At 41.7% G+C, this 27,735-nt stretch overlaps 1 protein-coding gene across 2 annotated transcripts; it reads right to left on the bottom strand.

The window, feature by feature from the left end:
- Nucleotides 1-1,668: 1,668 nt before the first annotated feature.
- ANXA13 (annexin A13) lies at nucleotides 1,669-24,369 on the bottom strand. 2 transcript variants are annotated; one of them, XM_042839886.1, is made up of 12 exons: nucleotides 24,263-24,363; nucleotides 23,149-23,223; nucleotides 13,115-13,190; nucleotides 10,848-10,942; nucleotides 8,701-8,871; nucleotides 8,557-8,590; nucleotides 8,391-8,470; nucleotides 6,682-6,750; nucleotides 6,453-6,554; nucleotides 4,626-4,701; nucleotides 3,157-3,269; nucleotides 1,669-2,003 (listed from the first exon to the last, which is right to left on the bottom strand). In XM_042839886.1, exons 1-12 carry the CDS (start codon nucleotides 24,275-24,277, stop codon nucleotides 1,884-1,886), a joined length of 1,026 nt encoding a protein of 341 aa, XP_042695820.1. In that variant the 5' UTR covers nucleotides 24,278-24,363; the 3' UTR covers nucleotides 1,669-1,883. The 2 variants fall into 2 exon arrangements, with proteins under 2 accessions (XP_042695820.1, XP_042695821.1); XM_042839887.1 differs by lacking the exon at nucleotides 23,149-23,223 and having other exon boundaries at nucleotides 24,263-24,369.
- Between the last annotated feature and the right edge of the window lie 3,366 nt (nucleotides 24,370-27,735).

Below are 27,735 nucleotides of genomic sequence, written 5' to 3'. Positions count from 1 at the left end.
GGCTTGGTTTCAGGACAATGTCTAATTAAAGAGAGAAAGATTAAGATGAAAGTGATTGTACTCTTCCTTCTGTAGTTAGAATGACTTGCTAGCATTAATTAAAACAGTCTTCAGGCAAAAATAAATTTGGCTGCCAAAGTTATGCACTTCACATTAAATAAGTACATAGCTGGGTTTAAAGGATGCTGAAGGGTGCTAGAGGTTTCACAGAAATCAATCCTATGGCTTCGGGCACTCCTCCTTGAATATTTTAAAACAAATCCTTTGCCTAAACCAGCTCCTTCATGCACATTTCAGACAACTGCTGGCTTTTTCTTCCAAGTACATCATTTGAGAACTGGTACCTGCCAGCTTATCTTGGACAGAACATACAATGTGACCTCTGAGGTATAAAATATCACCAGGAACATTGGACACCTAAGTAGATTATTCATGTATCCTATCTATGGTTTCTGGTTACAAGAGACTCGTGGCAACAGTATCAAGGAGGTACCCATATCCCGCACTGCCCCACTTTCTGGGTCTGAAAATTAAAGACATAAAGTCAAATCTAGAATCATATGGCTCATTTCAGATTCAGTATCTTCCTCTGATATTTTTATGTTGCTAGAAATGTAGTCAAAGGTGGAGCAGACCTCTAAAATGCCGGGACATCCTGTTACACCTGTGAGGTACACATATCCTAAAGCCTCCTGTCTTTCTCCCTGTCCATTTATTTTGCCCACTGCCTTTACAGACTGTAACTGGATGTCTGAATACTACCATTGTGACATACAGAGAGAAACAAATCCAAGTCTTCAGAAATACTATTTTCAATGGGAAATAGTTGACAAAATTCCTCAGAAGAAGTGAGTCTGAAAGATCCTTTCATAGTGTGCTGCACTCAGAAGCGGGAAGTTACCAAATGCAGAGAAAAGCTCATAAGCCCATCTTCTTGACCCAGACTATTTCTTCTTGTTTGTCAGACTCTCTCATGTTATTTTATATCTCTATCTTCTGTCCCAATTATAGAATTTCAGGATAATTCAGGATGGAAGGGACCTTAGGTGGTTTCTTGTCCAACCAAAAGCAAGGTTAGCCATGAGATCAAACCACATTGCTCAGAGTTTTATCCAGGTGGGTCTCTGAAACCTCCAAGGATGGAGATTGTGAACTGCCCTGAGATCCATGTCTACCGCTGTAGGACAAGTATGTCCATGATGGATAGATCCACCTTATGAAATCCCATCTCTTCCACGGACATTTTTCTGTGCCGTATCTCAGGTGATAGTGTCAATGTAGGCTGGTAGTATTTCTTATCTCACTTATGGGATAACTTAGGAGATGAATAGACTTGAGAGGGAAACTCACAGACAGGGAAATCATTCCAACCTCCCCTGCTGACAGGAGGATTTTACTCAGGGCCTCACTTAAATCATTAATTCACAGCCTACGTGTTGTTTAAAGTGCTGTAATAATGGGCTGAGAAGCAATTACCACCTATTTTCTCTGGGCAGGACTGCACGGCATGACATTGCACCCCTCACACTGGCGAAAAACACAGGGAAAGAACAAGGAAAATCTTAAGAACAGCAGTAAGTCTTAAGAAAGGCAGGAAGTCTACACAGAAGAAATGACAGAAAATAAAAATTCTTCCACATACGCAGACATAAAGAGGACAATTTAGACTTAGTTTTTTAACACGTCTTTATTGCTTAAGGACATTTGATGAGATAGCCATAACATAAACCTCACGTCCAGCTTTACTTGGCAACATCTTGCCCAGCTGGAAAGAAAATAAATTGGATTTTTTTCTTTGTGCAAATGCCACATTTTTTGGATGCTGTTTTGGAAGCTGATCAAGAGGTGGCTGCTCAGCACGCCTCTTCATTCTTGATGGCCTTTTAGTGCAAAATAGCCAGAAGCAACTTTCTGAAGTCCCCAGAGGTATCAGATCGGACAGCTTCAGTTAATGACTTCTTGTACATTTCCTGGAACTTCCCCTTTATTGCTGGAAGGTCACTCTGAGAAGACACCAAGAGCCTCTTTAGAAGAGTGGGTCATGCTTTGTACCATGCACCCTGCTCCTACCAGGACCCCTGAGGTCTGATTCAAGGTCCACTGCAGCCAGTGGAAGAAGAGGAGAAAGCAGGAGGCTCAAACATCTTGGAGGACCTTGGAGTTCTTATTAGGACTTGAGGTAAGCCCATGTGAGATGGTGTGGTGAGGGGACACTAGTTGTGAAAAGGGGAATGGGCATGCTGGGGTGGCAAGGGGCATCTCTACCTGGTGCTCAGTGGTGCTGTGTGGACACACTATGTGGTGGCAAGAAGGAAAAGGAGCATTTCCAGGGGTATGTATAAAAGATGGAGCATAAGAGACAGTTTGGTTTTGTTCCACTCACAGAGGTAATTTTCTGGTTACTATAAGGGGGAGAATGAAATGCCTTGTCTCAAGCTTTCTGGTGAAAAGGAACCCACTGCACAGTTCTGATCTTTACTGGGGTCTTTAAGTGTTTTCTTGATTGAACTGTATCTCAATGAAGAGACTACATTGGAGACTGATTTCTCACAGTTGATTATTGAGAAATATGCTCTCCATGCCCATGTGAACAATTCCTCTTCTGCATCAAGACTGAAACAGCCCCGAGGTTATAATCTCAACAGTTTATAAAGTAGGAAGAATTAAATACTATGTTCAGAATCTCAAATGTCTTTTTCACTTTTGTTCTTTTTAAAATTACAGTTATCTCCTTTGGCTCTTTATTTTTCTTTCCTCCTTCCCATCTGCTTTTCCTAGCTGGAATCAGAAAGAATTGGCAACATATATTTATAAGCAATTATTAATGTGAGAACTGCTGGTTTATAATTACTTAACTAGGAATTTACTTTTACACATCTTATTGGGCCAGGAACTCCCCACAGGCCTTTTTTATCCAGGTACAATTGACTCTACTATAGGCTTTCTGTATGCTTGCTCATCCTTTCAAAACCAGAAATAGATGCCATACCAAAATTAGCATTGCCTCGGTACAAAAGCAGAGTGTGACCACTGATGTCAGTGGGCTGTATGGGGTTGGCTCAGCACACGATCCACCAGATCTCACTCTGAACTCTAAATTTGTATTTCTTGCAGAACTGATGGTACTATAGTATTGCAGATTGCAGGATAACCTACCTCAGCCCTGGTCACAAGGATGCGAATCAAGGTATCTTCATCAGTCCCAGCTCCTTTCATTGACTTGTGCAGAAGTGTTGCAAAGTAACCTGGACAGTCTTTGGCACAGCTGACTGAAGAACAGTAAGAGACTTCATTACACTTGCATATTTACACTTTGTATTACATTTTCAATCAGAAGGAAATAAGTAAGGAAGAAATACAGAAAACTCTCTAGAGTTATGATCATGTAGACATATGAGCCGGGAGAATTTTTATTTTATAACTAGTTCCCTATCCACATACAAGGAGCAAGTTTGGAATCTGAATGGAGTCATACATTTCTCCAGAGGGAAAGTTTATTACACAGTGAAATGGTAAACGCTGACTCCACTGCTATTCCACAGTGAAAGTGAAATGAGTGGGGATGAGCATTTGCCCATCTGGAGTTCTCCTTGATGATACATTTACTATGTCCAGGCCTGGGACACCCAACTCAAGAAAAATATGGAGCTATTGGTGTGGGTCCAGAGGAGGCTATGAAGAAGATGAAAGAGCTGGAGCACCTTTCTTATGAAGAATGGTAGAGAGAGATGGACTTGTTTAGCTTGGAGAAGAGAAGGCTCTCGGGAGACCTCACTGCAGACTTCTAGTATGTGGAGGGAGCTCATGAACAGGAGGCAGAACAACATTTACACGGTCTGATAGTGACAGGCCAACAGGAGATGGCTTTAAACTAAAAGAGTTGAGATTTAAGTTAGATCTTAGTAAGAAATTTTGTACTCAGAGGGTGGTGATGGCCTGGCACAGGCTGCCCACAGAAGCTGTGGGTACCTGGAGGTGTTCAAGGCCAGGCTGGATGGGGCCCTGGGCAGCCTGACCTGGTGGGGGGAAGCCCTTCCCACCACAGGGAGTTGGGAGGGGATGTTCTTTAAAATCCTTTAAAACACAAGCCATTCTTTGATTTTATGACTCTATGATATATTCTTACGGTACTTGCTCACCTGCAGCTTAGAGGGGCAAGGTTTGGGAGCGCCAAGATCCACACAGATAAAATCACTACCACTAAGCTAACTAGATCCAGGGTACAGGTGTAAATACTGGTCACAGTCATCCGCAGCGCTAAATGGCCAATATGGACCCTGTACGTTTTTGCAGTAGTGTTGTAGCACACTGCTGATGATGCCCAAGCTGGAAGTTATTCACAGCCATGGCCTCAGGGGCAGTTTAGAGAGGAAATAACCCAGCCTTGGGGAGGAGCTGTACCTGGAAAAATTTATTTTTAGTATCAGGGGCTCCACATCACTACTGAAACCTGTTTCTCCTTTTCCTAGCAGATATGTCAGTTTCAGTTTAGGGTTACCTCAATAACTGTCACCAGACTGTACACAGAACCCCCAAGAACCAGTATCAGAGGAGGGCAAGAACTAGAAAAGAAAGGTCTCAGTGCTTTTTTTTTTTTGCTGTTTTGTTTTGTTTTGTTTTGTTACCGAGAGTAAGATAAGCTTTCTCCAGATCTCCTGATGTTTCACTTTTAATGGATTCTTCTATGTCTTTTCCATACACCTATAAGGACAACAAATGTAGCTGTAAGAGTTGCTCTTTGCACACATCATCGCACTCCCATAAAACCCGCCTTATGTTTAGGATCCAATGGCAAAAGACCAATTCAGATCCTTTTAGCTCTTTACAAGGGAGTAAATCAAGGACAAGTAAAGTCTTTTTCTGGTTTAAGTGCTCACAGATCCACTGGCACCAAGAAAACAGGGCGTACAAGGCCTGTTAGGACACAGCAGCTAGGAGATGGATAACATCAATCAAGCAGTTGTACTCATATCAGAAGGCTTCTAGAACAAAGAAGCTTCAGCTTCTTCTTGAGTGACCTCGAGTCTAGGAAAAAGTCTCTGAGTTCCCTCTAATGCTTTTATCAAGGCCCTGGATAGTTTCCACACAAAGAAGATAAATTTTGGAGCTCTACCAGCTCTATGAAGTTTTGTTACTTATTGTCTTTGGCTTCCCAGGGAAAGTTTACAGGCATTTCAGTTGTTCCCAAGTTTTTTTATTATTCTGTAGAAAAAGGGAAAAAGAGACTGCCACTTCAAAACATTGTTCATTTTGATCTTTGTAAATTTTGTGAACCTCAAAGCCTTTCACTTTGCTGTTTTACTATCTGGCTGGCTCTGTGTGTCTCCAATGGACTTTAGCGCCGTTCCAGCAGAACACAGATACAAGGCAGCAATGGGTACCTTGTGAGGTTCTACAAATCCAATTTCATATTGATCTGTCTCTATTTATCTTTCCAAAAGTGAAGAAGGACTTATGTTTGCACAGCTCTAATCTGGACCCCCTTTCTCAAATACAGCCGGACAGGATGTGGTAGATTGGTTTGGGCAACCTTCTTGGTTTTTGGAATCAAAAAGTGAAGGTAGCTTGGAACCCCCAGGGTATGGGCAACTCCAAGGGAGTATCAATTAGTGACTGTTTTTGTCCTCCTGCCAGCACCAAACCAAAAGCTGGATTAAGCTTCAAACATTTTTCCAACTAAGGGCTCCTTATTATGCTGACGTTGAAAGAAGACTGTGACTGAAGGTTTTCCATCTTCAATGCTTAGGGTCACAGTTTTCTGATGAACTCAGAGTCATCCTAGGGAAGTTCAGATTTCTGAGCCAGACGCTGGAGAGGAGCTTTCTCCAAAGAAAAAATATCACTGTTGAGCTTCCACCCAGCTGCTGGGAGAAGAACTTTGCATCTTCCGTTGCTTGAACTTTCACAAGTCAAATAAACAGCCAAGATTTTGCTGCTTACTTTGTCTTTTGCTTGGGGGTAGAGGAGAGCACAGCAAAGTCCCTGCACCTGCTGTCTGCTCAGAAGAGGAGATGTGCCTCTGCCTTAACACAAGAGCTATGGATGAGTGCTTGGAGAGGATGGGAATAGGCACCCCCAGACACTCCAAGGTCTCATGAGTAAGCCAGGGACAGGCCCAGCATGCATTCACCCAGCTGTGCGCCACCTCACTACCCCAGAACAGTCAGCCCTCCTTCTGCAAGAAGGGCACACACATCATCATGCAGTTGTGGGACATCACAACTTTTGTTTGGTTGGATGCTGGTGGGTTATGAAAGGGAACACGCTCTGCTTAACTGGCTGACGGTACAGCTTTTTCCCTCTGTAAGATCAGCATCTGGTCATACAGAAATAATTTCCAAATTCCTTTTAAAATGGCAAATAAAGGATCACCTTCTCTACATTTTGCTGCAGGGTCTGCAAGCTACACATTACATTCTGCACAACTCACATCACAGAAGGGAATAACTCACCTTTTCGTAGGCCTGAAAAGTTGCTCTCAGCTGACTGTAGCTTCTCTTTGCTAAGACAACATTGAAAGCCAGCTCCTCTGTTCCCCAGCGGCCTTCTCCTGCCTTAGATATTGCATGTTAATTTTTGATGCATTTATTTATTGCCACATGCTCAGTGCACTTTGTCATCATCTCACTGCTGAGCAGCACAACATAATTGTTTTTTTTTTCTTTCTGTAGTTTCACTTACTTTATATAGATCTGAGGCATCCTGCTCAGCAAGCTCTATGTTGACTTGTTGGTTCTCATCTCGGGTTGCCTATGGAAAAGGACATTACAGTGGAAAAAGAGACTCAAGTGCTGGTTAGTTTGCAGTGAAGGGAAAAGTGGTCATTTAGTGGCCTTCGCAAACATTTTGGTTTAGTTTTGCTGCCACCTGCTGACATCTGCTTAGTAATGGACCACTGTGCAGCACTGGATAGAACTGTCCAAGCTCAGCACAGACTTGAGGTGAAGCTTGCATGTCAATCTGCTGCGTACTCCCTGAGAGCTGTGAAATGTTCCTCAGTAAATGGATATAATGCATGCTCTGAGCATTCGCTAGCACTGTTTTTTTTTTCCTGATTGAAATTACAAACAAATTATCTATTAAAAAATATATGGATAATACACATTTGCATCTCCTGAAAATACAGACCAAGAGGTTGAAGCAGTGCTTTCCAGACTGGTGTACTTGGCAGTGGGACTGTTAGGGCTTTGAAATGTGTCAAATCTTTTCATTTTCATGGGCTGTCTGGTCAGACTGTTACATTCCTACTTGTGATCCTACTCTATTTAGCTATACTATGCCCTTACAGAAATGTTATTCATTTTTTATTTCACGTAGCTGGTTTAAAATAAAGCATGTTGTAATGCAAAATACACTTTCTTTTTGTGAAGCTAACATAACAGCAATCTCTTCCTTACTTCTTCTGTATCTACATGTATTGTAAATTCTTCAGTTGAGACTGAAATCAGATGCCACAGGTTTTAGAATTTAGTGTAATGTAGTCATGATCTTTCATGGGTACCATTCTATCCTGGGGGTTTTAAAAAAATGTTTAGATATGTCATTGAGGGGCATGGTTTAGTGCATCAGGAACGGTGTTGCCAACAGGAACAGGCAGTGATTGTTCCCCTGTCCTCAGCTCTGGTGAGGCCGCACCTCAAGTTCTGTGTCCAGTTTTGGGCCCCTCACTGCAAGAAAGACATTGAGGCCCTGGAGCTGGTTCAAAGAAGGGCACAAAGCTGGTGAGGGGTCTGGAGCACAGGGCTTATGAGGAGCGGCTGAAGGAGCTGGGATTGTTCAGTCTGGAGAAGAGGAGGCTCAGGGCAGACCTTATTGCTCTCCATAACTACCTGAAGGGAGGTTGTAGTGAGCTGGGGGTCGGCCTCTTCTCTCGTGTACCAGTGATAGGAATGGCTTCAAGCTGCACCAAGGGAGATTTAGGCTGGACGTTAGGAAATACTACTTCTCTGAAAGAGTGGTCAGGCACTGCAATGGGCTGCCCAGGGAGGTGGTGGAGTCACCAACCCTGGAGGTGTTCAAGGAACGTTTGGATTTTGTGTTGAGGGACATGGTTTAGTGAGAGCTATTGGTGATAGGTGGATGGTTGGACTGGGTGATCCTGTGGGTCTTTTCTAACTTTGGTGATTCTGTGATTCTGTGAAATTATCAGAATTTTTAAAATTGCTTCTAAATTTGCATAATCCCTATTGTTACTTTAAAAAGCTAGAAACTTAGAAAGTTCTTGTCCTGAAGAATACCTTTAAGAATGTCTTTTGCTTGTGATAATTACTTTGTTATTAAATTACTTATTACAGTAATCTTATTCTAAATAGCAGCTAATACTTATTACGATAAAGAAAAGAAAATCTCTCTTCCAGGTTGATGCATAGTAGCAAAGTTCACAGCCTCACCTCCAACACAGTGACCAATATCTTCCTTAGAGAACCACTTGTGTCACCTTTCACATCAGACTCCAGATCTTTATCAAAGACTGTGCAGGAAAAAAAGCAAATCTGTCAGGGTTCACTCAGTGATGAAGGCCTCAAATGAAGGTATACGAAATGCAACACTACTTACGCCGCTTGTATGCCTCCTTTATGTCTGTGATTTCCTAGGGAAATAAGAACATAAATCAACCAGCAAACAAGCAGACAAAGCAAGTCAGCTGCTGCACTGCTACCTAAGATACATCACATGCAACATCTACCAGAATGTCCCAACCTTATTGTTTTGTGTGCAGAGGATCTCAATCAGCAGCGACTCATCAGTCCCGGCGCCTTTCATGGCCTTATGAAGCTCCCGGGCCTTATACTCGCAGGGAAGGTCCAGCAGAGCCAGCACAGCCTTTTCAAAATTGCCACTCAGGTCTCCCTTCAAGACCTTTTCCAAGTCCTGTGAAGGCAGTTGGAAGGGTTAGTGCAAAAGTCCAAGTGGAATTAAAGAATTTTGTGATTTCAAAGCTTTTTCTGTACCAAAAAGTGAAAAAATATGAAAAAAAAAATAAGGGATGAGGGGATCTTTTTGCATATTAAATTCTCCCCAAAATATTGAATGATCTTTTTCTCCTGTCTTCAACAATCAGCTACTCACAGTCCAGTTTGGACTCTTCCTTGTTTAAATACATGTACACTACCATTTAAAAAACCTTACCAGAAGAATTTGCTCCAAAACACAGTGCAGAAACCTGCTTTGAAAGAGGTGCAACAGAACAGATCAAACTTCTCCCAAATTCTCTTCCACTTCTGGTTATAATTGACTTACTAGAAAAAGCAACATGTTTCTATAAAGTGCTTTGCATTTTTTTCCACCAAAGGAAAAAAGAAAAAAAAGAAAAAAGAAAGAAAAAGAAAAAAACCCATGAAGATCCTTTCTGATCTTTTTAATTCAAAAATTAATAAGACCCTGGAGAAGAGCTGGTTAGTGTTTATGTGTCAGCTGAGCACTCATGTTGAGAATAACATCTACCAATGATTTATTTCAAGCTCTTTCTTCAGCTAACATTTCCTGAAGTCCAGGAAGTATTTGACAGCTTCAGAACAACAGTGAAGAAGGCCAGTTCTACATCTACTGTTCTGACCTGTGCTCTTGCCCAACCACAGATGAGCTCCATCCCTTGAGCAAACAGCTGCCACCAGTCCCAGGGCGCTGGCATATCGCACTTCCTCTAGCAGTGTGCAGCTCTGCTCTTCCAAAGATCCAGGGTAGGAAGGGTTATGATGTGCCCACGTCACCAGGATGACCCCTGGACTTTGCCCATTTCCAGTATCTGCTTTTATTAATCCTCATTAAAGAATGAACTCAATGGTATGTATGCACTCAAAGTCATGCTTGCTGTCTGGTCTCCAAGGGCTGCTTTGAGAACCTTTGGAGATTTCTCATTTTTTCAATGTGTGGTCTGACTCATCGTGAGCATAAATCAATATTAAATCTATTTGACTCACAAAAATATAATGACAATGAAAATATGAAGACCAAAAAGTTCCTCTGAATTTGTAACTGGTCTGAGAGGGATTTAAATCTGAAGTTTCCCTTTTTACTTTAATTGCATTTGTCTTGCAACTAATTGCAATTGCCTTGGTTTCAGATTTTTTTTTTCTTTTCTAAATGCTCTGAACATGAGCACAAGCTGAGATACAGAGTCATTGAATTATCAAGGTTGGAAAGACCACTGAAAGATCACAGAATTATACAATTGGGTTGGAATGGACCTTGAGGATCATGAAGCTCCAACCCCATTGCAGCAGGCGGGGCCGCCAACCTCCACATTTAATACTAGACCAGACTGCCCCAGGCCCCATCCAACCTGGCTTGGAACACCTCCAGGGACAGGGGCATCCATAACCTCTCTGGGAAGCCTGTTCCAGCACCTCACCATTCTCTTGGTAAGGAACTTCCCCCTGATATCCAACATAAATTCTCCCTCCATTAACTTAAAACCATTTCTCCTTGTCTTTGTCCTAATCATCTGGTCCAACCATCAATCCATCACCACCCTGCCCACTAAGCCACATCTTCACGTTCCTTGACCACCTCCAGGGATGGTGACAGCACCACCTCTCTGGGCAGCCTCTGCCATTTCACCATTTCACCACTCTTTTTGAGAAAATAATTGATTTTGGTTATGAATTATTTTCTAGCTGTCCCAACATTGAGTAAAATGCTCTGATCTGGTTATGGCTGAATTAAAAAAATATATTCTGAATATATCCTAACGTTATTAATATAACAGTATTTTGGGAGCTAAAAAAATTGCTGAATCAGAAACCCTCAATCCACTGATGCTTTAGTATTTCAGAAGCAGAGGTATATGAACTCCTTTACCAGCATGCATACTGTTCAAAAGAGAGAGGCCATTTATTCTGAAATACCTTGCCATAGAGAGCTTTGTACTTCTGTTTAATTTGTTGTCTCTCCTCTGATGTTCGACTTGACAAGACTTCAATAATTTTTTTTTCATCAGTTCCTGAAAAAGAAGGTTGAACATAGACAGGGTTTAATCAAGAATCCAATGCAGAGGAAAGAAAAGAGTACTGAGTGCTTTCCTCTCTAAAGAGAAACAAATTAATATACATACATCTTCTCAGGTACACTTTGGGATTTGTAGCAACTGAGATTCTTTTAAGAATATATTTATCTGTAGTCAGCTACGATGTTCAGAACATAAAATAAAAGATCACTGTCTTATGCTGCTTATATATTATCAGAGGATCTGAGTCTTCTGTTTCTGATCAAGGTTCTGACACGCCAATGCCCATGGACTGATGTCCATGTTTAGAGTGGCACTTGTTGGAGCAGTCCCTGCCCCTATTTTCCACCCCTGCAATGCTTTTCAGCTGTGGCAACAGCATGGGGCAAGTGGCTGGGGAGGTGAGGATGTGTTCAAATCAGTCTCGTTCACTCACTGCCTTAGTGGTGGCCTGTGTAAAACAGGTTGTCCTCTGCGCTAGATGATGGAGTCAGAAAGAGGAGAGGGAATTAGTCTTCATGGTCTGAATTTCTCTGCTGATGCTGTTTTGTTTGGCAAAAATAAGAGGGAGAATGCAGCCACTGGGAAGTCCCAGTGATGGGCACTGCAGGGGCTGTTTCTCTGGAAAGCCCACAGGGGAACTGACCACACAACGTCCTGCCATGGGAAAGTCCTGAGGAAGATTTGACCTGTAACTCATGTAACAGATAGATGCTTACTGAAGGCAATGACCTTGTTCTTGCACTTTTTTTGCCCTAAGCCAATATAAACAGATGTTTGCTCTAAACAAGGCAGCTGGAAGGCATCAGTCGATGTTTGTTGCTAATGGGACAGGACTACAGCAGTGCTATTTGGGTGCCTGAGTGACACAATAGAGCAGCTACTGCATTAGCTTGTGTTCTGGTGCACTTCCATCTGTGGGGCCAATGACTTGCCTCAGGCATTTACTCAAGACAGGTATTGAAATGAATGTCTGGCTAGAGACATCTCTGGCCCTGACTGAGATGGGCATTGCCACAATGTCCATAGCATATAAAGGGTTTAAATAGCAGATGATATGTATCAAGCCTCAGGCCAGTGCTGCTGATGCACGTGTGTCATGCTGCTGGATGCTTTCTCATGGTCTTCTTTTCTATTTGTTGCTTTCATCTACTGGGCTTTGTTTTGTGCCTCATTGCAGGCTCTCAGGAGCAGAGACCAGCAAGTGTTTCAGAGAAACTACCAGTATGGATGATAAAAACAAAAATGTTATTGGCATTCAGCAAGAGCTGATGTATTTTCATCCTTGAAGATCACCAGTGGGTACATCCAGGCCAAGTTCAGGGCATCTTGTCCAGCTCTTCATGCTTGGAACCAAGATGATAGTCAAGGTCCAATTTTGGAGGAACAGCATCTCTATTTGACGATGTGGAGTTAAACACTTAGTGGAGAGTCCTCTGAGACTGTCTTGATAGGGGTAACTTGACAGGACAAGATTTCCTAAAATTCAAGTACTTTACCATTCAATCCTGAATGTCAGTGCTATACCAGGAAGAAAGGTTTAAATGTTTAGTGTGCAAAAGCCTGGTGTGTACAATAACTTAACATCTTCATCTGCTGCTCAGCTGTCCTTCCTCTGCTGGACATTGGCACCTCCATGGATCTGAGGATCCCATGGATACAGTGCATTCCTCATTCACACTGGTGCACAGTCAACCATCTTAAACTGCCAGAGGAGATGGTGGGAGCCAATACATTTGGTTAAAAATCACTGAAGCAGGCTGACTGCTGACCATATTCCTTTCAGCTGGAGTAGGCTCTACTATATGGAGGTGGCCATGTTTTTGGCTGGTCCCTGGGAAAGGATATATTGCCATGCCCTTGACCTGGCCTTACTGGCTGGACTCCATGAATTCATATCAGCACGACAGCTTTGTGGTCCTGTCTCATCAGCAAATAGCAAGTTTAGCCTGATCCTCTGGAGTCAAGCAGTTAACAAAACCAGTCTTTGAGGAACAAACTGGCTGCCTTTCCCAATTACCTTAACTCCATGTGTGTGCATGCTCTTTGAGTCAGTGACAGAAAGCATAAAGATTAACTGAAAATGGCTTAAACATTGTTCTTGAATATGGATATGCTCTTTATAATCTTGCAAATTGCCCTTTGCACAAAAACAAAGAGCTTTCTTACCTGCTCCTTTGCAAGCTCTGTGTAATTTCTTGGCATCTCGTTCTGCATCAAACCCATGATGGCGTTTGTCTGTTGACTGAGAAAACAGAGACACAATGGACACAAGGGAAATGACTTTGCATTGTTCCTTTTGAATCACAGAAGTCTGGGCTGGGTTCTTGCCTGATCTTTAGTCACATCTTCTAAACTGTGAAGTTCAGATTGGGCTTTGCTGAAACACTGTCTATCACAAGGTCTCCTGGAATTGGAGCAAAAATAGCTGTTTCCACATGGCATGTGATGCTGATCCTATGTAACTTTGCTCTGACAGTTCAGGCTTGTTCAAATTGTCTGAATGTAATAACTTTATATTGGACAACTTCATGTCAGATCAAACGCTGTTTGTTTGTACCACGTTAAGAACAGGCCAATATAAATGACTTACCAGATGCGTGCAGAACCCTGTGTGTATTTAACTGCTAGAAGCTGACAGTCTCTATAGATTGAATAAAAATGGATCCTGCATATCTTTCTTGAATGGATGTCCTTACATGAAGTAAATAAAGATACATAATGTCATAAAGATGGTGGTTGTATGTGTATGTGTGTGTGTGTGTGTACTGAACATATGGTTACTTTGAGCCAGATCTATCAGGATCAAAGTCCACCACTACAGCAGTGGTTTATAGCCTGACATATAAATGTAAACAGAAAATCACTAATTTGTATTAATTTGACAGGGTATGAACCAAAGGGGCTGCAGTTCTGGTAGTCCCCTGTTCTGCTATTTCTCAGACAAGGGCAGAAGTATCTGGGAGCAGGCCAGCAACATATTCAGCCCCTGTAGCATCACGAATCAGATAATTTAAATGCCTAAGAGCTTAAATAATACTGGAAAATAGCTCCTAGGCTCCTAAATCAATTTGAACTATATGCACACCATCTGCTCTGAAGGTCTAAGTGTGCACTATAAGTGCTTTGGTATTTCCATTCAAATAGCAGCAGGTTGATTTGGCCGTTTTTTTTGCAGGGCTGCCAGGCACTGCTGTTACTGAAGGGTGATGGCACCCAAAGGCAAAGCACTCTGCTCTCCATTAGGGACAGTTAAGGGTGAGGACATCCCAGGACATGGCATTCTGCCCCTAAGCCCTTCCAAAAATGCCACTCAGCAGAAAAGCTACATGGCTATGTTGTCTCCTTGCCCTAGAGGAGAGCACAGGGCACAGATTACACCTGAAAAATGTCACAGACAAGGTCACTCTGTTGGGGTGAGGACAATTTACTATATGAACTTTGAACACGCTCTGCACTACCAGTTCTGATGAAAGAGATACAGCTCTGCATTAAGTCACCCTCTATTAAGAGACAAAGGGCCTTATCTCAAGGATAACCTCTAAATACAGTCCCTGTGTTACTTTCCCTTTGTAATAGACTAAACACCATTTAAGCACCTCGGCTTTTCTAATGCAGTCAATGGCTAGGATTTCTCACTCAAATTATCTTAACTGAAAGTTATTATTTCAACAGCAATTATTAAGGTACAGGATCAACACAAAAGGTTCTCAGACTTTTGGCACTGCAGTCTTGCAAGGTAACACCTTCACCAGCCTGTTGTTGTCGCTTGTGAATGTGCACCCTGCACTGTGCTCTCAGTGGTTGCCAAAGAACATACACATTTTCCCAAACCTTTCCAGTGAGGAGCAGAATAAAGATATCCCACAAAAAACAGCAATCCATTCTGGACATACAGTCCATCAGTTGAGTGTGCCTTGCAGAGAGGTGTCCTCCCTCCCTAACACCAAGCTGATAACGCAAAGCATTTCAGCACTTCAGTCCATATTTTGACATAGGCTTGTTAGAGTTGTCAGAGTTCCTCCTATGCTTGGTAATGCACTGATAATTTCTTCCATTCATATCATGCACTCTGGAGCAATCCCAATGGGCACTGCAAGCTGGTTTGTTACTGTATGCCTCGATGGCTTTTCTGCTGTAGTGAGACTATAGCTAGTCCCTAGCCCCTATACGTCATTTGTTGATGTAGCTGTTGGGTGTGTATAGCACAGATAGTAGGAGCACCATCAACTGAAATAACATTGTGGGTTTACAAGAATTCATAAAGGCATAAAGAAAAGTATTTATTTGCAAGGGTGACGTATGGTGAAGAGAAGGAAGGCCAGTTTCTCAACTACGTTCAGGATATGTTTGTTTTAAAGCACTACAAGAATGAGCTGTGTTGAAGCCACGTCTTCAAATAAACCACTGTCAAATGTTAACTGATGACTCTGAGGATATCACCTGTGTAGTACTGTGAGTAACACTAGCATTAAGGCTTTGTAGATTGGAAAGCTGATACTTTGGGTAGGAAACTGTCAAGGGCAATTCCTGAGTAACTCAGAACACCTTGGATAAATCTTGCTGTCTGCTGGGTCTCACCCAGTGGCATGGCCCACCCAGGCAGAATGAGAGTAGCTCCAGACCCGGGCTTCCTCCTGCCCTGCAGAACTATGGGTGCATTCTCCTGAAGAGTTAAATGGCAAAATAAACTGATGCTTCATGCAATTTGTGACACTGTATGCATTTTTCTTTGAAAAATACATGCAGAGTCACTTTAATATAGGTCTTGTTTTAGAATTTAAGCTCTCAGATTAGATTTGATGGCAATGTCTTGCAAGAGTTGGTGCTGCAACTATTCTAAAACAACTAATTCTAACATGTAAAGCATACCAAGTTGTTTTTCCTGCTGTAAATAACATTTTACTTCAAGGAGATCATAGAAACACAGAATGGCCAGGGTTGAAAAGGACCACAATGACCATCTAGTTTCAACCCCCCTGCTGTGTGCAGGGTCACCAACCACCAGACCAGGCTGCCCAGAGCCACATCCAGCCTGGCCTTAAATGCCTCCAGGGATGGGGCATCCACAGCCTCCTTGGGCAACCTGTTCCAGTGCATCACCACCCTCTGTGTGAAGAACTTCCTCCCAATATCTAATGTAAACCTCTCCTGTCTCAGTTTAAAACCATTTCCCCTTGTCCTATCACTATTCACCCTCGTAAACAGCCGTTCCCCCTCCTGTTCATACGCTCCCTTCAAGTACTGGAAGGCCACAATGAGGTCTCCCCGGAGTTTTCTCTTCCCTAAGCTAAACAAGCCCAGTTCCCTCAACCTTTCCTCATAGGAGAGGTGCTCCAGCCCTCTGATCATCTTAGTGGCCCGCCTCCAGTCTCGCTCTAAGGACTCCACATCCTTCCTGCACTGCGGGCCCCAGGCCTGGTCGCAGTACTGCAGATGGGGCCTCACAAGAGCTGAGTAGAGGGGACAAGTTTATAGCTGAAGATGGTCCACAATGCTTAGAGAAGCATATGGAGACTTTTTTTGATGTCAGCATGTGGAGGAATCCTTATGGTACACATAAATAGTACAATTGGAGAGATGTTGTAGTATACTGTGTGGATTTCTGAAGACAACAGCTAATAGCTTTCTGGAGGTAAAGACAATACATATATATAAACTGCTAAGTTGTCAGAAGACAAGAACAGAAGGAATGCTGTCATGAGCATGCACACAGGTAGCTTCCTGTACTGCAAAAGAGAGACAAAGTACTCTAACTGAAAACAGCTGATAATATATCTGAGCAACCACCCCCAACCACTTAAGCAGATACACAACCATGCTTGGGAGCAGAGGTTTATGGAAGAGTAATGTCAAAACAATACAAAGGGATTGCTGCAAGGGGTGCTGCTGACCACGCTCTTCTCCCGCAGCTCCAACATCAATCAATGCAAAGTTGGGTACGGATAAATGCAGACACAGACCCCAAAGGCAAATGACTAGGAAGAGCCAGCAGGAATGCAGCTGCTGCTCAGTGTAATTGAGATACAGACGGAATTGCTGCAGGTAGAGATCTAACATGGGCTGGATCAACTCAGAGATGTTGAGATATTTTCCAGCTCCATTGAAGTGAATTATTCAGCAGATGTCTTATTTCAAGATTGTCTTTGGTTGCTGTACTCCATTGCTCTTTGGCTTAACAAAAATAAAAATTAAAACTAAAATGAGAGGCTGCAAAAAGGTCAGACTGACCTAGCCAGGATCTTTGCAGCATTGACTACTGCACATGAATGTGGTTTGGAATAAAATCTAGGGCAGTATTCAGTTGTTGGTGTCTGGTGCCATTAGAGATACTTCGGGGTAAGCTCAATGCCAGCTGGAAATGTGTAGGCTGCTGTGTGACCTGCACCTGCAACTTGTGACAGATGGGTCTGAGGGCATCTGCAGTAGTTACTGGAAATTGGTACAGAATCAAGCCCCAGTTAATTTACTGGCTTTGTTATTCTTCCCATGTATTTAATTACGATTATAAAAATGCATTGGAAAGAACCAAGATTTAAACAAGAATTACACAAATCAGTTCCACATGGAACTATACAAGCTTCCCTTGCCATCCAAGTCTTGCTTCCCACAAATTACCATCTGGTTTCAGACTGGTTTGAAAACTGTTGCTTGCAATTTCTGGATCAGCACAGGAACATCATGAGGATTCTCTGATGTCTGCCACGGGTTGAGGTCACACATCAGTCTTTCACTAAAGGAATTTCTAATACAGTTTCTCTCCTCTTTTGATTTTCATGAAACAAAAAAGGCACGAAACAGCTTTGAGATTAAAACCTTGTTGGCAAATTTAGCTAAAAAAATTCCAAAAGGTACAAATGTTTTTAGCTAGGTGTCCTGGTTCTGGCTGGAATAGAGTTGATTTTATTCCCAGCAGTCTGGATAGAGCCATGGTATGAATTTGTAACCAGCATAGTGCTGGTAACGCTGATACATTAGCTGAGCAGTACTAGCATACACTCAAGGACTCTTCTTCTTCTCATGCAGCCCTCCCGGTGAGGAGGCTGGGATGGAACACAGCCAGCACAGCTGACTCCAACCATATTTCACACTATCTGACATTATGACCAGCAATAAATGTGGGGAGAATCTGTCAGGGGTTGCCATCTGAGGAGTGGCTGGGCATAGGTCAGCTGGTGGTGAATTGCCTTTTGTATCACTTGTTTCTTGTTTTGTTTGTTCCCAACCCCCTCTTTTTATTTTTAAACCTAAACCCATGAAAATTCTAACTTTTGTCTTTCTCATTCTCTCCTCCCTTCTTGTGGAGGGTGAGCAGGTGGGGCTGAGCCGGGGCCAATCCCAGCACTGAGGAATGCACACAGATTCAGAAACTGCAGTATCCTGCACCCCTGCTCCTTTAGGAAGCCAGGCCCCTAATGGGAATTACAGGATTAATTAATTATAAACAGCTAAGCCCTAACAATGCTAAACCCAACACAAATTGGAAACTGTTGTACTTGATGATTTCTCAGTTCTCACAACACACAATCCCTAATCTATCAGCTCCACTAGCTTTGCAGACTCCCATCTCCAATCAAATAGCAGCTCTCCTCCAGCTCTGCACTGAGATATCTCAGAGAGGAATAGCTTGCTGCACTAGGTAAGTTAGCTGGCACCTCAAGGTCTCTTCCAATCTCATGCTCCATTAATTTGTTTTCATCTTTTCTGTGTCTACCAAGATGCGTCCCAAACCATTTAGTCACCTTGTTAGCATGGTAAGCAACAGGACTGGGGTGTTTATTAGTTAAATTATATCTAATATCTTATGACCATGGATGTTGCTTTTAGCAAATCACCACTTACATGATAAATGTTTTATCAGCACACATATACTTAAGATTAATTATTCATCTTGGCACAAGCTTTTAATAAGCTGTAACGCAATTGGAATCTGAGATTAACTAGATTAACACACTGAGGGAAAAAATGATGTTTTGTCTTAGATCTTATGGTTGTGGTCCTCCACTATACCCCCATTACCAGCAACGCCTCCTGTGAATCTGAAAGGGCAGTTTTAGAGACAAATGGCCCAATTCTCATCATTCATTTCCAACCCTTTCCTTGTGTTAAAACACAAGAATAAATATGGGAGTAGGCTGTGGTGTTTGGTTCTGATCTACTTAAAAAGAGAGACTGAAAACATGGTGCCATGTTTCTGATCAGAAATATTTTTTCAACATAGCATAGTGCTACCTCACGCTGCATGGAACTGGATGAATTTCTGAATCACAGCAGAAGCAAAGAGTGTAATAGGAATGGTCACAGCTTCTGCTCAGAGAGCTCCAGACTGTTGTTCAGAAAGGGCAGAAATCCCATGTCACCTCAGTGCATAGGTACTTCTGTTAGAAAAACCTGCAAATACTAGGACCGCTCAGTATGGTGGGGAAAAAAGACCAAACACAAACGAACAAAGATGAGTTACTAGGAGTCAAGATTGTGCCTTATCTAACTGGGAAACGCTGTTCATGGGTGAAGATATTTAGTCATTACTGCATGGTTGTTTCCCCATCTCTTACTATCCTATCAGTGTAAGACGGTCTTCTGCAAGGTCTTCAGTAAAATTCAAATAATTGGGCTCCATTACTCAGGTAGGAACCTGTGCAAGCAGCAACAGTTTTAACACGAAAGTCAGATTGGATGGGAGCTAGTATTTAAAAACAAACACAAGTCAACAGCTGTGGCATGCTGGCTACAGGGCAGTATCAACAAGCACCGGGGTTTGTGCTGTGGTAATAAATAGGTAGGGCTGATAACATCTGTAATAATAGGAAAGGCTCCTGCTGACGCAGGACTGCTGTTCTGGGACCCCATTTTGGCTATTTCTGTGTGGCAGTATTGGCCAGAGGGATCTATCTGCTCTTACAGAATGTAAAGAGATCAAGCACAGGGAAGGACAGGCTTAGACAAACTGGGTACATGGCAACTTCAGAACTACATGTGTCCTTCTGCCCACCACCTTTCTTCCTGTGCTGTTCCACAGTGCACGCCTGTCATTTTTGTTTATTTGAGCAATTTTCTCTGCCAACCACAATATATAACTGGAAGATTGCCATCTGCCTTCCTTACTGCTTAGAGAAAAACACCTTTGCCATTTGCCACCTGCCAGGCAGGCTGTCCCTCTCCAAAATCTTCATGATTGTTTTAGGTTTAACAGCTGTATGACAGTGACATGCACCCAACCAACCTAACTTTCTGCTGAAGTTTGCTGCTATCAGCAACCAAACAGTTCCAATATGAAGTGTAAGCTGGACAACACAATACATGTAAATCATGTAGACAGGGCTTCCTTATTCAACAGCCTTTGTGATGATTCAGTTACTCCCTTTCAAATCAAGAGGTGCAAATAACTTTATTTTCTACATCTGAGACTAAAGATGCAGTAATAACAAGATCCTAACAGAATTAGTTGCATCTGCTTTTTCCTGCTATAAACAATTGGCAATGGGGATGCTAACTGGACAGCTAATTAAATGGCAAAGTAAAACAATTCACCTCCTACAATGTTTCTCCTGTTTCTAAGTAGTTTTTAATGCATCACCACAAAAATGCTTATGGCTATTTTTTTAATCAACTTAATATAATCATCCTCGTGACCATGACAAATGAATCCATAATTAAAAGAAAACTGGTTTGGTGATTTTCTCGTATAGCTAAATTTTGCACCTCTGGTTTTAATGTGCCCAAACCCACTTGGGTCTATCTGGTGGAACTCCTTAAAGCAGATTACCTTTAATATCAGGGATAGTTTCCCAACTGCCACATAGAGAGAATGTGAAAGTCACAAAACTGCAGCTTTTCTTCTTAGAGACTTCAATTTATCTGCTTCAGTGCATAAATTTGTACGTAAGATGTGTCAGAGCATGAATTGGTCTCCACATTACTTTCTTTGAAGACTTACCTTCAAAACAGAAACCACAAAAGTGGCTAACAAATGGCTTTAATTGCCTAGAGGAAATCTGGTATTCCAAGTGTAGGATAATTTTCCAGTGTGCTAAGGATAGAGTTGTCTGCTTTTATATCACTGACCATAATGCCTCGCTAGAAAACACTTTGTATGCTGGGCCATTATACAGCTAATGATAACTAAAATGACTGGAACTGCCAAATTCTGCCTGTTTTTCAGCTGAGATCCCAAACCTCTGACTTGCATACTCCTAGATACAGCTGAAGTGTTCTTATGTCTCATGAAAAATTTTTCACTCTTCTCATTACCTCAGTTGAAACTTGTGATGAGTTCTCATCATTGAGAGACCTGAAGTTAACTATTTGGCATGACTGCTAAAAAGCTTGCATCACTTAAGTGCATATTTAAGTACTGGTATACTTAAGCATACCAACACAGGGCTGCAATACATGGATGTAATATTTGGGAATGTCACACTGACCCATATGCACAGTCAAAATCTGAAATTTTTGAAGAAAAGAACTGGAGGGAGGTAGCATCCCAAAAGGGAAACCCCAAGACTGCATGCATCTGGCTTTGGCCCTCTGCAAGATGCATTATCTGAACACAATCTACATATTCATAGATACATACAAAGAAAATTAATATGCAGACATTGCACGTTGAGTGTCTGACAAACCAACTGCATCTACCAAACTTGGAGGCTTCTTTGTCTATCTGCCTTCCACTTCGCAGGGTGGAGGAAGTCTCAGGGTGCTCTCAAGTTGGCCATGGTTCTCCAACACCGTTGTATGAAGGTATTTCTGTCTTCTGCTGACTGTGGGCTTATAGCCAGAGAATGAACAAGACTCTACTGACATTGAATGCCAGTCTGCCAGGGGAAGCAACAAATAGCTTTTGTTGAGCTTTGCAATGAGATGATAAAACTACACTGCAGTTAGTAATGCTTGTACTAATGAGGTACTTCCATCCTTATAAGTGACACAAGGGCCCTTGTGATGTTTGTGAGCTTGTTCCCAAAGGATCCATCAGGTGGAGGTGCTCTCAAGGTTATACTTACATTTTTACCTTCAAGTTCTCAAACCATCTGGCCCACCTCCTTATGTTAATAGCGTCCTGCCTGGCAGGAGGTTTGAGCTGCTTTACAATGGGAAGATGAAACTCAAGGGACTTTCAGAGAATTGCAAAAAATGGCTTAAATTAGTAACAAAGCATTAGTCCATCCCCCAGATTAGTTTGAGAACAACAGAATAATGCATACAGGGCCTTGGATTATTTAGTGAGAGAAGTTTAAAAAAACAGTTAAACAATTAACAAATGTTGAAATCGATCAAAGTTTTCAAGCCATCATAACATGAAAACAATTGCTGCTATTCCCCAAATACTCCCCAAAGCACTTTGCTGACAGCAGAACAGCCACTCAAATTTTCACATGGATTGATTCCACTTGCAGGGTTTTTGAAGAAGAGCAGAAGTACAGATAAGCTTAAAGATTCAAGAATGCAAATGGAGAAAATAAAAGTAAATGACTTTAAATCTCTGGGATGAGCAGTCAAGAACTTTGGTTGATTGTAGGAAGAGTCTGGATGGAGCTTAGTGAAAAGCATGTGGAAGCGTGCAGATTTGGAGCTCTAACGTTGTGTCAGGTGCAGCTCAATCAGAAGCTCATATTCTAAAAGAAAGCTACTTCTTAGTATTGGTTGGATTTTTTTGGTTGAAAGTATATTTTCCAGTAATGTTTGTTACTTTTGTTCACATTAGCATGCTTAGGAAGATACTAATTTTGATGAAAGCTTCATTTTAAATATCATACATTCTGATATAGCTGAAAAGTCCAATTTTAACTTCCAAGCAATGACATCTTTGCTTTCCTACAGACGTTGCTCCGTTGAACAATGCTTAGTTTTCAGTGAAAATTTCATTTGACAGTAATATTTTCCTTTTTTTAAGTTCTAAGCTATAAGTCCATCCCATTGGTACAAAATACCTCAGCTGACAATGATGATTCAATTACTACTTCTCCTTCCAAAATTTGGGTTAGCCAAAGAAATTTCACTTCTTGAATTTCAAGGGGACAAAATTTTGGAATGATGCAGTATTCAACAGAATGAAACAATCCAGCTTTACTAGTGCTGATCTTGATCACAGAAGAGGAGCTGCCTTTGTGCACTGCAGTACCTCCCAAAGCCACCATAAACCCCTGCAATGTGTGCTGTAACACCACAGTGCCCCTTTCATCCTTCGTGAAAAGAGTGCTTACTGGCTCATCTGTTGACAAACTTGCTGTCCCTATGGTTGGTTCCCGTTTATCCTCTGGGAGGTTGTAAGACTTGCTCTGGAGGTTTAAAAAACACAACATATAAGACACTCATGAACCTATGATTGCAAAATACGAGCTGAAAACCTCTATTAAGAACTGAATGTTTTCAGGCTGTGCCAGAAGTGGTTCTTTGATATAGCTGCAGGTACTTCTCCAAGACAACCTGAAATTTCATGGGGACAAATGATGAGGGGAGAAACAGAATGTCTTCTATTGACACATACTGTAAAATTGCAGATTTAGGGCAATCAAAGAGATTGACACACAGCTGAATGAATTGTAGTTCATCCATGAAATTTTAAGTGAAGCTGAAACCCCCCCAACTTCATCAGTACAACCTACTTCATTTTCAGAAGTTCTCATCATTCACTGCTTGCCCCCAAACACACAGCTATCACTCAGGCTATTTTGAGGTTAAATGTCATTATTAGATATTTACTATTAAGCACCAAAACATTGGCCAAAATTGTCTCAGCCTCACATGATATGATTCAGCGTAGTAACCTGGATTTTCATCAGACCTGTCTGCAAGCATCACGCTTTGAGATTACTCCTGTCTCTACTATTCAGTGATAAAACTGGCTGAATTTGGCCTCTGGAATGGAAAGCTTTTCATAGACCTTTAGGGAATTGTTTAGTGTTTAGAAGGTTCCAACACAAATTTGCTAATCTAACTCAATTTAGATGTCTCATGACATTCAGTGCATCGCTTCTTTTTCTCAAGGTGCTTGCTTCCCTTTTTAACTATGCCATTAACAGTGCTAAAACAAGCAGAACCTGTGTGTTACTGCAATCATTTTATAATTCACATATTGCAAAGAAGTGGATGTTACCAGCTACATACATACAATTTTTCTGCCCACGCTTTAAATAAACTTCGAATTTAAATCTTCATTTGCAGCTATATTAATGTAATTTAAAGTGAAAGGGGACAAAAAAAAAAAAAAAAAAAAAAAAAAAAACAAAAAAAAAAACCTACACAAAAAAACAAACAAACAAAAAACACAGGAAATTCTTGTCCAAATTAAACTATCCAAATTAAAGAAGTACTTACATGTGAACCACCCATTTTTGCTTAGCCTGAGTGTGGAAGACACAGTTCTTCTTCTCTTCAATAACACAAGCATTCAAATGAAATAGCCAACTCTTCATAGAGCTGCTATGTTCTACCCAGCCCTGGGTTAATCAATAACTTTGGACTTATTTAAATTCTAGTCACTTCAAGGTGGGGTGTATTCATCATTACATGGTAGCTTTATTATCCCTGCAATCTAATAGCACATCCTGTTGGATCATGGAGTTGGCTGGTTTTGCCAGAGAAAATAAGGATTTCATAATATGAACCCTAAGGTTATACATACAACCTTTTATTAATTGTTATTACAGTAATTTAAAACACTTAACTACAGTAGTGCCTAACATAAAGTTTCCAATCATCTTAGAAGGAAGGATGCTGTTTCAAAAAGTTAATATTTGATTGTATGGGACTGCGTGGTATTTATTACGTCATTGAAGATTCACAGCTCCCACAGAATACATCAAACAGAATCTCACAGCACTAGGTTTATGTAGCAAGGTTTTGGCAGTGGGGAAAAGGGGCTGTGGGAATGGCCTCTGGAGAAGAGTCTAAGGATTGTCCTTGTAGGCAGTGCCAGTTCCAATTTGCCCTGGCCAAAGCTGAGCCAGTCCATGAAGCTGACGGCATCTCTGTGGCATGTATTTAAGGAAGTATAAAAAAACACAGCAGCAGCTGTGTGAGAGAAAACTGTGAGAGAAACAGCCCTGCAGCCAAAAGGTCAGTGCAGACAGAGGGCAGGAGGTGTTCCAGGTTTGGAGAAGTCCCTGGTGCCCAGAAGAGCCCCATGATGGGGCAGGCTGTCCCCCTGCAGCCCATGGGCACATCTCCACATGCAGCCATGGAGAAGCCCGCAGTGAGGCAGTGGATGTGACCCGAAGGAGGCTGCCTGTGGGGCCTGTGCTGGAGCAGCGCAGTCCTGAGGGATAGACCTGTGGTACGGACCCACGCTGCAGCAGAGCATGAGGAGCTGCAGCCCATGGGAAAGTTCACTCATCACACTGCCTTAGAGACCAGGAAGGACAGCCAGAGAGAAAACCAAGAGAAGAAAACAAGCACACGTGAATTTGGGAAAAGAGTCTGATTGATTAGCTAGACAGTAAGCAGAAGGAAATCACTGGGTTACAAAAATGCAGTAATAATTCTAGCTCTGAGAATATTCAACATTTATTTAACATGTCTATTTATTCTGAAGACAGCAGTGTGTGTTTGACAGGCAGTACTTTCCTGCAGAGACCTTGGTAAGTTTCAAACACTTAAAAATGAATGATCAGGTTTGATGGTGGTGTTCTAACACAAGATGTAAAAATCAAATGTGAGAATGAGTTTTCTCCAGAATTCACTGCCTTGTGGTGGTCATCCTATCTTAGACATCTTTAATACTATTACTGAACTAGGAACCATCCACTTCTTCCATGATTATTTAGGGAATAAAGCTGATCCAACAGACATTAAAGGAAATACTGAAGTTGGAGAATAAACAACTGTAGGGTTTCTCTGGAATCTGCTAGGTTGGTGGGCACCCATAGATTCCAATACAAGCTGATAATCCTAATGCTCTTACTGACTGTGAGAGAAATATAGCATCCCAGCAGGTAAAATAGAGGGCAGCTCATTAAGGATTTAAACCTAACAGTAGATTGAGTAATACATACTATGCCATGCTGTGCATGCGCATGGTCTATCTGAATACATAAATTAGGGCAACAGTAATGAAATGTGGAACTAACTTATTGCAAGGAATCACAGAATTCACAAGGGTTGGAAGGGACTTCAAGAGATCACTGAGTCCAACTCCCCTGCTAAAGCAGGTTCCCTACAATAGGTTGCAGAGGTAGGCACCCAGACAAGAAAAAGCATAGACAGAAAAAGCACAAAAGATGTGTGATAAGGAAAATAAGCAGATAATTTTTGAAAAAAATAGTGAACTGAGAAAGTAGATCTCAAGATTTACTGTGTATAACTACTGTGTAAAACTAAAAGAGACTAAATTAAAAGAAGTACAGTAGGAAAACATATGTGTACCAGTAATGCTGTGACAGGTACTTTTAACCAAATTAAACTTCAAAAAACACTAAGCCATAACGGAGGCTTCATGCAGATGCAGAGAACAAGAAGACAGGAATCAATTTGGAAAGCAAACTGATAGAATGAATTATGAACAGTTAGAGACATCAAAGGCAAAAAGATGGTCTAAACAAACCTAAGAAATAGGAGTCAAATAAAGGTAAGTGTAGATTACACAACATGGAAGAAGAAACAAAAGGATGATGCACTCCAGGCTTAAGTGTTAGATTTCTGCTTGTTATCACAAAGGAAGACTGTACCTCCCAAATGTTTCTTCCTAATTTTCTTGGTTTTGCTTCCCTTTTGCCAGTGCTATCATTGAAAAGTCTGAGTTAGCTGATAGGAATATAATGGAAACTACCACACTATCAAATATGTTCTTTTTAATTTTTTTATTGCATACATTACTGTTATACTGACTACCAGAATTTTTAGCTTGTGAATTTTTGTACCTGATTTAATAAAATAGTTACTATGTCCTGGTGCCACTAACAAGAGAATTTACTTCAGAACCATCCATGAAAAAATCATCCTGCCCTTCTGTGGGGTGTGTCCAATTACCGATACCAAAAACAAACAGACAGTACCAGCCAAAGTCCTGCACCACCTGGTTTACGTAGCAGTGACCAAGAAAAAGTGCCTTTGTATTAGTATCTCTTCATAGTTCATTTATAAACCAGCATTGGGTGTGACAGAGAAGTGAAACCTGAGAACTACGGTTTGAAGGATGAGGTCAGTTCCACAGGCTACGATTGCTCTCTTGGACCGAATTACTGAAGAGCTCATCTCACCACCTCCCCAGCTGCTGAGATCTCTGTGGGCAGCACACAGCACATATGTTGCCTGCGGCAATGTGTCTCTGCACTCACACACAAGTCAGATCCCCGAGACACTAGTGACATCAAAGATGCAGAAATGGGTCTGCAGTTCATTGACACTGACTCAAAGGTAACAGAGCACTGAGTTGCTCTCCGTTTTGGTCCCCTTTCACCTGTCACCATGGCCTGAAGGTTCCTACCAAGCTTTCCATTGTTTTTACTTACTTATCAAATAATCTACTAAAACATTGCATAGCATTAGAAATAGTTCTTCCTCATTTGTAATTTGCTGATAGTAAGAAAATGCTTTTGCACAGGAAGTGGGCACTGATTTTGACTGATAACATTCAGCATGACTAATAAAAACTTAACTGCTAAGAGAAGGCACTCCCTGACCACACCAACCCACTGGCTCAATGCCCAGCAGGATGGTGCAGCAGGCACTCAGGTCCGCACGATTTCATGCCCAGGCTTTGCAGACCCTACACAATCAGCTGAAATAACCCAGGGCAAAAAGAAGCATTCCTGCTTGTTCCACGTCATGAAACGCTTCTTTCTGCTCCAGAT

The sequence above is a fragment of the Centrocercus urophasianus genome, unplaced genomic scaffold, assembly GCF_019232065.1.
Source record: "Centrocercus urophasianus isolate 14NV4802_14NV808 unplaced genomic scaffold, USGS_Curo_1.0 seq_11, whole genome shotgun sequence".
NCBI lineage: Eukaryota > Metazoa > Chordata > Aves > Galliformes > Phasianidae > Centrocercus > Centrocercus urophasianus.
Note: the sequence above shows the minus strand (reverse complement) of the source record. Positions and strands in the feature narration are given on the sequence as shown.

Coding starts and splice junctions, on each gene's coding strand:
- ANXA13 (XM_042839886.1), bottom strand. Junction 13,191..23,148: donor GTTTGTCAACAGATGAGCCA/GTAAGCACTCTT, acceptor CTGTTTTCTCAG/TCAACAGACAAACGCCATCA. Junction 6,751..8,390: donor TATTGGTCACTGTGTTGGAG/GTGAGGCTGTGA, acceptor CCTTTTCCATAG/GCAACCCGAGATGAGAACCA.